The 11603-nt window shown below is 41.3% G+C and overlaps 2 protein-coding genes across 2 annotated transcripts; one reads left to right on the top strand and one right to left on the bottom strand.

The window, feature by feature from the left end:
- Positions 1–437: 437 nt before the first annotated feature.
- On the top strand, positions 438–6257 carry bcl6ab (BCL6A transcription repressor b). Its single transcript, XM_068569458.1, has 9 exons — positions 438–475; positions 2284–2455; positions 2586–2807; positions 2913–3767; positions 3875–4002; positions 4098–4265; positions 4364–4494; positions 4583–4720; positions 4924–6257. Exons 1-9 carry the CDS (start codon positions 445–447, stop codon positions 5065–5067), a joined length of 1989 nt encoding a protein of 662 aa, XP_068425559.1. The 5' UTR covers positions 438–444; the 3' UTR covers positions 5068–6257.
- Positions 6258–7298: 1041 nt separating this feature from the next.
- On the bottom strand, positions 7299–11547 carry cmpk (cytidylate kinase). The gene is made up of 6 exons (XM_068571362.1): positions 11269–11547; positions 10178–10324; positions 9466–9618; positions 9256–9332; positions 8942–9038; positions 7299–7983 (listed from the first exon to the last, which is right to left on the bottom strand). Exons 1-6 carry the CDS (start codon positions 11410–11412, stop codon positions 7942–7944), a joined length of 660 nt encoding a protein of 219 aa, XP_068427463.1. The 5' UTR covers positions 11413–11547; the 3' UTR covers positions 7299–7941.
- Between the last annotated feature and the right edge of the window lie 56 nt (positions 11548–11603).

Raw genomic sequence — 11603 nt, forward strand, 5'->3', positions numbered from 1 at the left:
CAAACACAAGCTTCTGGTCAAATCAAAATAAACAGGAGCAAAGTATTGCTACTTATTAAAATATATGACAACTGACTTTTCTCAACTCGCCGTGGCACCTCAGGCAGGTTTACTCACATGCTCTCATATTCCCCAAGGTATTTATAACTCGGTCAGCTGACCTTGCACTCGGACCCATCCACTACACAGGGAGCTTAATCCACTCGGAAGCGAAGTTATTACCTGAGAAAACTACTCACACCGCACTGAGCCTACACAAGGCGATCAATTCATTATTGAGGCTGATGACAAATGTTACACCGTCCAGTATTGAAGGGGGAGGGTGGACATGACGCAGGCGGGGGGGAGCCGCTCCCCCGCCTCGCAGATAATGGTACGGTCCTCTGTTGAAATTCCGAGAATTGGGCTGTTGTGTTTCTTAGAACTGGATTCTCAGAACTGGTGATGCACAGAGTTTCGAGGAAACTTTTACAAGGTGACTTTTTTTCCTTCCTATTTTCCCAGCATTAGGTCAGAAGTGTAGTGAAGTAGCAGATGCTCTTGTGAGGCTCCGGGCCTGAGATCGCTTCAATATTTTCTTGAATTATTTTGTGATTCCGTTTAGCGACAAGTGAACAAACAGACTTAAAGTTTGATAGTTGACTTTGATATCTGCATTGCGTTTGACTGTTTTAACCTGAGACGGAAGTGAGACTTTTTACGCTGTGTGCGGATTTAATTTGACCATTTGTACTTTAATAGCTGCCTGAAAACAAGTAGATGTTGTTGTTTTTTTTGCGGCTTAACAATTAGCCAAGACAGCATTTTGTATTGATAGACCGCTCAGACGTATTTTGACCTTTTTATAGTTGTATTTGTTACAGCATTTTGCAAGTTAGAGGCGCTAAAAAGTGGCGCAACAGGACAAGTCGATCTGGTTCTGTCACCCGCATTTAATCTCTGCGCATTTCTTATGTCGATAAACAGTCTTCACTTCACTAAATGTCTCCAACGGAGAGCCGGTGACTTTCCAGTAGTTTTAATTAAAAAATAATAATAACAACAAATTAAAACCTGCATAACAATCTCCAGATTTGACAGCTCAACTCTTGTTTCTAAACTTGAACCGACGTGTGCTGGCCTGCTCGGTGGTTTACAGCCCAAGTTACGCAGCAACAACTAACCACTCCTTGGAAATAACATCCCACGAAATCACGCTGGCTCGGTTTAGTCTAATAATATATTTTTTTTTAAGATAACTCGAGATATTAAGTTTAGCGGCAGCAGACTACATGTTAATGTGCTAAATGAGATGAGTGAGTTCTGCTTTGGGGGAACAGGAAACCTCTCTGTGTAACGTTTCTGGCAACTTAATCTGAGCAGCCAGGACGGAATGTGCTCGATGTGCGAGCACGTTTACAACCTCCGGGGCTGCAGCGAGCAGCGCCGCCGCCTGCTGCACGCCGCGAGGCGGCGGCGCGAGCGCAGCAAGCGACCCGCAGAGCCACATCAGTAATTCCTCATTAGAAAGTCAGCAGTGTGCGGGTTGTGGTGGCGGTACATGTGCCGTTTGTCCATGTAACGTCTGCACGCTGCGAAGATGTAGTTGTTGCCCCTTAAAAAATAATAAAAAAATTGACCAGAGTTGTTTTCGCTCAACTGACACATCTCACGATTTTGCAATGGTGACGTGCAGGAAATATTGGCTCTGTTATAACACCGTCATAAAGGCCAAGTAAGAAGCAAGCCACGCTGAGAGGGTTTTTTTTTTTTTTTTTTTAGTGAAAACTCCCTTTTACTTTTCTGTTTGCAATGGCGCCGCTCCTTGATGAAACGCGGTCAAGACACTCCCAGGTTCAATGTTTTGATCCCTGGCGGCAGGTGGCTTGTGAGAGCCCGCGGTGACGAAATGGGTGTGTTTATTATGTTATGAGTGTTAATTAATATACAATTTATTCATGCTAATTTAATACAATTGATTTAAGTTTCCCTTGGAATGTAATTTAGTTAGATTTATGGGCTTTAAGATGCCAGAAACAACCTACTTGTAATTCTGCCATTGTTTATATAGTACGTATATTATTATAGAGTAGTGAAGCAATCTTTTTTTTTTCTTTTTTTCTGTAAACTGGTAATGCTCATCATATTGGTGGTAATATACTGCATATTTTTCTCAGCTTGCAGTATGCGCACCTCTCTCTTTGCTCCTGGCTGTCTCTATATTTAACATTGGATCACTTTTAGAGTTGCCAATAATAATCAAACAACTTGTGTCATCTTTTGTTTTCTCCTTCCCTTGCTCAGATTGTGACAGCATGGCCACGACTGCAGATGGCTGCATTCAATTCACACGCCATGCAGGCGACGTCCTGCTTAACTTCAACCGCCTCCGCAGCAGGAACATCCTGACGGATGTCACCATACAGGTGGACGGGCAGCATTTCCATGCCCACAAGGCCATCTTGGTGGCCTGCAGGTAATCGCCATCATGAGTTCAGCAGCACGAGTACTTGTTTTAGTTTGAATCATTGCGCCTGACACGACTTCGTCGCAAAATGAACAATTTTCAATAACTCTGTATTCCCTTTTCTCTTGTTCTCTGGCAGTGGTTTCTTTTATTCTGTGTTCATGGACCCCAAGAATGCAAACCTAAGTGCCATCACCTTAGACCCCAAAGTGGACCCCAAGGGTTTCTCCATCCTGCTGGACTTCATGTACACGTCCTGTCTGGACCTGAAGGACAGCCTGGTCCTGGCCACGATGAACACGGCCATCTACCTCCAGATGGAACATGTGGCCGACACCTGCAACCGGTTCATCAAGTCCAGGTAAAGGGAACAGGAAAATGGGACAAGACGCACTCTAATGTCTTCGTAAAAATTGATGAGATCTGAGTTGGAGTTAATAACCTCTCATTAAATATGTTCCTGCAGGATTGAAGAGGTACAGATGAACTCATCACATCTGCCTGAGGAGATCCCTGCTCTGATGCCTGTTGATGAGAAAGAGCCAGACTCTAAAAGCAACCACATTTCAACATCATACCCTCTCCAGGAGTGCAGGGGCTTCATCCCAAATGTTTTCAGGGGGATCAACACCTCTGGTTCCAATCACGTCTATGGTGACCTCCCTGTCCCTGCTGGGATGCTGGAAGGTACCTATAAGGTCAGCGACCTTCCCAGAGGAGGGGCTCTGTCCCAGAAACAATGCTTGCAGGTACCCAGCGCCAACATGGCTCACAACGAGTCCACCACCATCATCCACCACCCTCAATCCCACCCCAGTATCCCCACCACTATCATCCGACCTGCAGGAGCCCACGAGAGCCTCCAAAGGCCCGTCTCTCACGTTGAGGAAGACGGCATTCAGTATCCACAAGCCAGCTGCCTACGATTGTCCCCAGGTTTTAGCAAAGGTGTGATTTGCAGCCCTCAAAGCCCCCTCAGATCTGACTGCCAGCCCAACTCGCCCACTGAGTCCAACAGCAGCAGAAACGCCACGCTGAGCCTCCGACAGCCCTCAGACTGCCCCAAAGGCACCAAGGCCCGCAACTGGAAGAAGTATAAGTTGATCGTGATGAACCGATCTCCTGATGAGAATGAAAAGGAGGCTCAGGGAGCCAATGCTGAAACCGCAGCCATGTCCCCGACACTGAGCCCCTGTAGGAGTGGTGCGTCCACTGGACACGGCGAGGTCCAGGCAGAAGACGGACCCGGCAGTCACAGAGAAGAACTCCTCATGTCTCAGAGTGTGGACAGCTGCGGCAGCAGCACCTGTAGCAGCATCAGGTAAAACTCCACCTCATTGTGAGACTCATAGTTGGAACTTAATACAACTTGTTAAGCGAAGAACTCGACTTTACTTGAATACCTGCGGTCGTCTTTCTCTCGTTAAGCTACCGCAGATGCTCCTCCTGTGGCTGTGACAGCCCCCAGTGCATGGACATGGGTCACCTTTCCCCGGACTCGTACGGCCGAGACGACGCCACCAAACTACACTCGGAGTGTTCCTCCTCCAGCTCGGGTGAGTGCCATCCCATTTACACAATTATTTTTAGACAAAACCAGTGGTGTTGTGTGTTTGAATTCACGTTTGATTTGGTTGATTCTTTTGCACAGAAAGCAACGTCTACTTCTGCAACGGATGTGACTCCAAGTTCACAGAAGAAGATTCCCTGAAAGAACACATGGCCCAGATTCACAGCGACAAGCCATACAAGTGTGACTGCTGCCAGGCTGCCTTCCGCTACAAGGGCAACCTGGCCAGCCACAAGACCGTTCACAGCGGTAAGATTAATAATTCCTTTTTGAATTAAACCTCAAGCTGACTTGATGGACGTGACAGTTTCATCCATTGCTCAACCTGCGGATCTTTTCTTCCAAAGGTTCAAAGCCCTACCACTGCGACATCTGCGGCGCTCAGTTCAACCGGCCAGCCAACCTCAAGACGCACACCCGCATCCACTCTGGAGAAAAGCCATATAAGTGTGAGACATGCGGTTCCAGGTTTGTCCAGGTGAGAGAGGATAAAGTAAAGCTTTGCACATGTCAACCCACTGCTTTTAAATTGTATGTGTTGTAATGTATGTTCGATTGTCCTCCAGGTGGCCCATCTTCGCGCCCATGTGTTAATTCACACGGGGGAGAAGCCGTACCCCTGTGAGATCTGCGGCACTCACTTCCGCCACCTCCAGACGCTTAAGAGCCACATGCGCATTCATACAGGAGAGAAGCCTTATCATGTAAGCCTCCACGTCAGTCCTTTCCTCCTTATCCACCGTGTCTGCTGGCTAAAAAGAGAGTAATCCCTTCTCCCACATGATCCACGTGCCTATCAATAGTTATAAGTACTGAGTGGTAATCCGAGAGCGCTATGAACTGTTAGCTGTGGGGATTGGGGGATGAAACTGTGATTCTAAATTATTTCTCTCTTTTTTTTTCTCAGTGTGAGAAATGTGACCTCCACTTCAGACACAAGAGTCAGCTGAGGCTTCATCTGCGGCAGAAGCACGGCGCGGTCACCAACACCAAGGCTCAGTACCGCAGGACTCCCAGCAACATCATCTCAGGCCTGGTGAAGTCCTGCTGAGCCCGCTGCAGCCCCATGACAGTGCCATTCTGGTTTTCCTTTTTTGCATCGCCCGCCATGTTATTCAAAGGATTTTATTTTTACAAAGAGAAACATAAATGTATATATGAATATATATATATTTGTCCTTTTATGCATTTGTAAATGATGCGCATACTTAAGCTCTTTGGTATTTCAAAGATTGTAGAAGTTAATGCTTTCGTTGTGAATGTCTAACAGGTTGTACATTTTGAATGTAAATTTCTTTTTCGCAAATCACTCGACCGAATGTCAGCGTTGACGGACAGTCCTCTTTCTTATTCAGACTGAGAATCACTGTTACAGGTTTTCTGTAGATATTGGTATGAATTTTCCCATCAATGTGGTCACAGTTCATGCAGTTATTTTCCATTCGGTTATTTTTTTTTGTAAATAAGATAATATATATTTTCAGATTGCCATCTGCTGGCAGAGTACAAATATATTTACGTCAAGTTTGTCGTTACAAAAGGGCTTGTTCTTTTTGGCCATCGCATAGTTCATGGTACGTTTCTTTTTTTTTTTATTTGCAATGTACATATTTCCTTTTTTTTTCAATCATTTCTAGCCTGTTGGTATTTTGCACATACTCATAATGCTGTAATTCATATATTTTCATTAAAATATGTCTACTTAAAATGCTAAAATTACATGTTTAAATTGTGGTTTAGACCCTGTGCCCAGCACTTGCTATTTTCTTATTTATATTCAAAGTTTTATTTGATGTATTCTTTTACGTTTTGGTGCTTCAATGATCCATGTTTCTCAGCAGGATCATTTAAGTCTGATTGTATTTGATCCAACTGTATTATAGTGCACTAGTACGAACCAGTTTAAATAGTGCCTTACATTCACACTTATATATTTGCTACCTACCCAGACTAACCATTAATGTGTTATAACTTTGAGATGAAAAGCCCCGGTAGTTGTAAACTGCTGTTGTGATGCATTTTACATTTGGTACATTGCCCTGTCGTCACATGTATGCAAGTGTGGTACTGTTGTTTTGGAAGCTGACTATCTGTTGGGTGTGGCTCTCAAAATGCAGATGCACCAGGCCTCAAGCTAAAAAATAAAAATCGCTCAGGAATATTCGATATATGTAAGCAAATTTCTTTGTAACTGCAGATTATATATATGACATATGTCATATAATGCAAATAAAAATGTTTAACGTAGCAGTTGGTGTAATAATGATTATTGTCAAGTGAGATGATTTGAGCAAAGATGTAAGATTTAAGTATTAATATCATTTTTTAGTATATTTGTGTAGGTATAAGTAAAGTATACTTGCTTCTCTGTGGCTCACCCTGCTGTTCACTCTTAAGAACCATCATTCTCCTCCGTAGTATTAAAAAAACTAAGTATTTGACGTAGCACAGATGGTTCATTTAGCCAATCACTTAGCCTCTATTAGTGTGGGGAAAAGTGTTAAAACTACAAAATATGACATCAATGATGACATGAATAAATTAAGAGTGAAATTTGAATAATTACTCATTTGAATTAGTAAATAACGTTCTAAAAATATGAATGCTGAAATACAGAAACTATTTTTAAATCATTGACATATATATGATATGTATATCAATAATATATAGAATATATATAGATATGTATATCAATAATATCTAGTATATTTATCTATATATATATATATATATATATATACACACACACATACAATACCAATATAACAAAAGAAGAAAAGTTAAACAAGAATAAAAAGTATATTGAGATAAGACATAATAAATAATTAGATACATGAACTATATTTAGCGCTTTTATACTTATAGTCAAGCTATTTCAGCATTCATTAATTATTTCATATTTAATTAGTTTGTATTCCTCCTTTGTAAAAATCAAACTGACAGTTAATTAAAATAAATAAATAAAAAAAACCTACAAAACCCTCTAAAATTATGTGAGGATCGAGCGCCCCCTGCTGGCTCAGAGGGGTTGAACGCTGCGACGTGCAGGAGGTTTTGTGAATTCATAAAACCTTGTGCAGTTAATAACTTTCTTAAAATATTTTTTTAAGTAATGGACTACAGCAAATTACTTATTATACACACACACACATATATACATATATATATATATATAAAAACATATATATAATATATATTTATATAAAAATATATACACTGTCTATACAACCCTCACTTAGTATTTACTAAACATTAAGTAGATTAATTGAGAAAAACAAGGGGTAAAAAGCAAACGTTTTTACTTTTCCTTCAAGCAGATTCAGTACAATTTTTGACTTCATGTTTTCTCTAGAATTAATCACACGTGTCAGAGCTTTGTTGAAGCGCATCGAGGCGCTGTGGTGCAAACATCTACCTGATAACTCTACATGGCAGAAAAGCACCTGGTCCTGCAGTACTGCCCATCAAACATGAGACAGATGGTTCATGCATTTTATTTGGAGGCTTTGGGATGTTCTGTCAGTCTTAAATCAATCCCAGTCTGTCGTCATCAGGTCAAACTATTTGGTCTGAAGCATTATGGCTGCTTCCAATGACATGGCTACTCTGAGGAAAACACTTCTGTTTTTTGAGACTTTCACTGCCAGATTTTCCACAAAAGAAGTGTCTATCTAAGCTCAAACTATGACGACCATGCTCTTCTGAGCATTAACGAGTTGATCTTAAGTAGATGCTTGGCAACGTTACTTCTCATTCATATCAATACATATCACACACACGCACAAAATAGATGGAAATAAGTAACCAGAAATATGTAACCAAGAGGAAAATGAATGGATATATAAACATATTATAGTGTACTTGCAGTTGATACAAAGAAAACTAAAAAAGTAGATAAGTGAATGTTGTTGGCAGCTGGGGAGACTCAACCCTCTATGTCGAAGATGGCTTTCACTTCAGCAAACACCTGAAAGAGAACAAAGAGGTAAGAGTTCATCCAAAAAAAAGTCCTTACAAAACTCCAACTTACAAGAGTAGCCTGAAACACAGCTCCCCCTGTCCATGTTTGTGTGTCCACGGGCAAGACACTTACACATCAGCCATAACCATACATTCAATGTCAGACTCGCACTAAAAGTGTGTAAGGTTCATGTTCAGCCAGAAGGTTTTTCTGCAGAATGTGATGGATGTTTACAACTAATCAGTTGGGGAATAATAACTTTAAATTAAAATATGTCTTGTTGTCGTTTCCCCCATTAGATAGAGGCACGCAACTGCTAGATGTTAGCAATTAATATTGCCAAATAGAACATCATCCAGGTTGAAAAAAATCCATAACAAACTAAACCAAAATTGTTGCCAGTGCCCCATTGAGCCTTGTTTCTTCATTTTAAACAACTATTGAAACATTTGACTTCACAAATGCTGTATTTTATTCTTTTCTGTCAGTATTCAAGCACAACTAGTGGCCACCAGGTTAACTACACATTAAAGCATTTCCACTTTGGTTTACACAAGTTTTCCCTTCTGCCTGACTGAAGGATTTCCTCGTTCTACCATGCATGCGCAATACTGACCCCTTGAAGCCTGAATTAAGTGTCAGTCCTCTGTTTCCCCTGATTTTTTCACTAAAAAACTTGATGGACTTTTCCGACAAATTGAACAAACCTCATTAGCACGTCTCACCCTGTAAAAATAATGTGGAACTGTCTTTAAGCTGCATTTCTTCAAATTACTACAACAAGGTTAAATTAAAAAACACTTATTAGACTGAGGATATTCGTGGGAAACCCCTCTCATGTCTTTTTAATGGCTTCTTTGCGCCAAGTGACACCTCCTTCTTGGCTCCACCCACAAAATGTCACTTCAGAAATCTATGGCTGGCGCTCATGGACGCTTTCCCACAGGCGGAGCCGTTTCCTCACCTTATCCACAGAGTGAGAGGCGTCTACAGTGCGCACTTTGCCGCGTTCCTCATACAGTTCAATGATTGGTCGCGTAGACTGCAGGTAGGTTTGGATTCTGCAAGAAAAAAATGTCTGGTTATTGGGGCCAGATGACACAAGGGACTCAAAGGAGACACAAATTAGGTCAAAAACACACATGCAGGTATCCAACACTCAGCTAAATGGGTCAGACAAATCTATACCAATCAGATGTGCTTGATGTACTTTGTCTGGGGTTGAGTACTATTAAAGTCTGATGTGATGTACATTTTGTTTATGTTGTTCAACTATACCTTTTTTCCAAGCTTTCTCTGTTGTCATCTGTGCGTCCACTGCTCTTCCCTCTTTCGAGACATCTGTCGATGCAAACCTGTTGACAAAAAAAATAAATAAATCTGCAGCTCAGTCTAAGGTGTCTCTGAGGATATCACCTCAGTTCTCTGTATTTATTGAGAAGAAAAAAATGCTGGAAGAGTTTTAGCTTTCTAGTTTCCATGACTCACCTCATTGCTGCAGTCAAAGAAAAGCACAAATTTGACATCTGCTTTGCCAACCATCACAGTTTCCCACCCCGAAAGGTTGTCCTCGTTGCGGGGGAAACCATCTATGAGGAAACGGAACTTTTTATCGTCTTTCTGCATCGTCTCTTCCATCGCCTTACAAAACAGAAAACAACAATGCATTGATTATGTACTTGTACTGTGAATTAATTTAGTTTATAACTGACTAATAAAAATAAACATTTACGTACAAATTCTACTACTCTATTCCAATTCTACAATTCTTTTGAACAAAAATGGTATTATGGTGAAGGCTGTGATTCTCGATATTCAAAACATTAACAGTGATCCACATCCATGTCAGAAAAAGGTCTTGGGTTGGAAATCATAATATTTAATCAGGAACAAAATCGAGCTGTAACTACAATCATTTTTCACAAATTTAATTTTTGAATTTTTAAATAATTGACTTAATGTATACATGCCTATACATTGAGTAATTAGCTTGGTTTCAGCACTAAACAATTAAGGTTCTGCCCAGATATTGTTATGATTGGCCAAGAGAGGAGACTCAAAAAAAGTCAGTGATAAGAGTTAAAGTTTTATTTCCACTGTTTTTATTTCTCGTGTCCTTTATAACAAGACAGAAGTGGAGTTGTACTGGAGTCTTACTAGACAAACACAAACGTGATTGACAGCAGTATTTGTTACATACCTTCCTGAGCAAGTTGATTGTGATCTCCACAGGCACAATTTTGCCATCTTTGATGTAGTTGTCAATGAGCTGTCCAAACTCTGACTCCTCTCGGGATCGCTCAGCCCTTAGCAAGTCCCCAGCCGACAAATGGGTGTAGTTGTAATTCTGGGAGAGACAAACAGGTTTGTGTGTTGATTTCTATTAACAATAAAGATCTGAATTTGACAAGACGTCCTTTACAGACAGGCTATAGTCATCTGAGTCACAGGCCAGTAAAAAAAAAAAAGAGAAGTGTACTTGATGAAAGGAGCCTCTATGCAGAGCTGCCATTCAGGCCTAACCACTACACGAAGCACAACAGACAAAACCCAAAAACTTCTGTGACCAAAAATAGTTATACAGTCTCTTAAAGAGGTCTCTCTCATTCAAACAGTTTATAAGTTTATAACTGCAGAAATTTAAAACAGATAAACCAGATCAAATAAAACTGCCATTGATGAAAACTGTAATCACAATTTCTTGAATTTACAGGTGAATTACATTTGTTGAAGTATGACTATTTAACCCTTACACATGCATAGAGTGATTATATAACCACCTGTTTGTTTAAAGCCGGTGGTGGAGTGACCAAGCCCAAATGAGGTCAATGATAAGGTTACAACATAGTCAAACATTGCCTTGTGTGAAGCTTTGAATTGAGCTAATTCATTAATAAGGCGGTTGACAGCACAACACTTAACACTGGGCTGCATTTCACTGCTTTGACTCACATATCGTAAATAAATACTGTGGAGTTTTACAATAAATAAATAAAAACTGTACTTTGTACTTCCTGTATTTAGGAGCACATGGTTGTTTATGAGCGCATAAACTGTAGTACTAGAACCTGTGTGGCTAACTGGCGAGCGTGCTAGCTGGCTAACAGGTTCATTTTTAGAGGACAACCGGAAGTCAATTAAATCTAGACATTACCTCATTTAAAGGCGCTATTGAAAGGCACAACCATCCTGAAATCCACTTAATAACATTTTCGCCACGACATGCTAAATCCTTGCCACTAAATCCGGTAGTTTTCATTGTCCTTTCTCTCGCCATCTCTCGTATATTACCTCCACGATTTTGGAGCATTGGGTTCCTTTGCCGGCTCCAGGCCCGCCCAGCACGAACACAACCTGCGGCTTCATCGCGAGTGACACCCGGTACAACAAGCTGTGCGCCCTCTTAGACACGTTAGCGAACAAAACGCCGATCATAAACCAGCGCCCGTAGCTACTGAAGTGAACCGGCAGGGTGGGTATACAGAAAACGAGCCAAGCTGACCGGTGAATGCGTGTCAGTTTTGGGCGAGTAGGAAGTTGACGGGCACGGACGACGACACCACTTCCGCGGTTGACTTCAGCGACCAATGGGGTTCCACATAGGAGTGACGCAGGGATATAGCCAC

The sequence above is a fragment of the Clinocottus analis genome, unplaced genomic scaffold (assembly GCF_023055335.1).
Source record: "Clinocottus analis isolate CAN_PGR_092001 unplaced genomic scaffold, fCliAna1.0.p SCAF_11, whole genome shotgun sequence".
NCBI lineage: Eukaryota > Metazoa > Chordata > Actinopteri > Perciformes > Cottidae > Clinocottus > Clinocottus analis.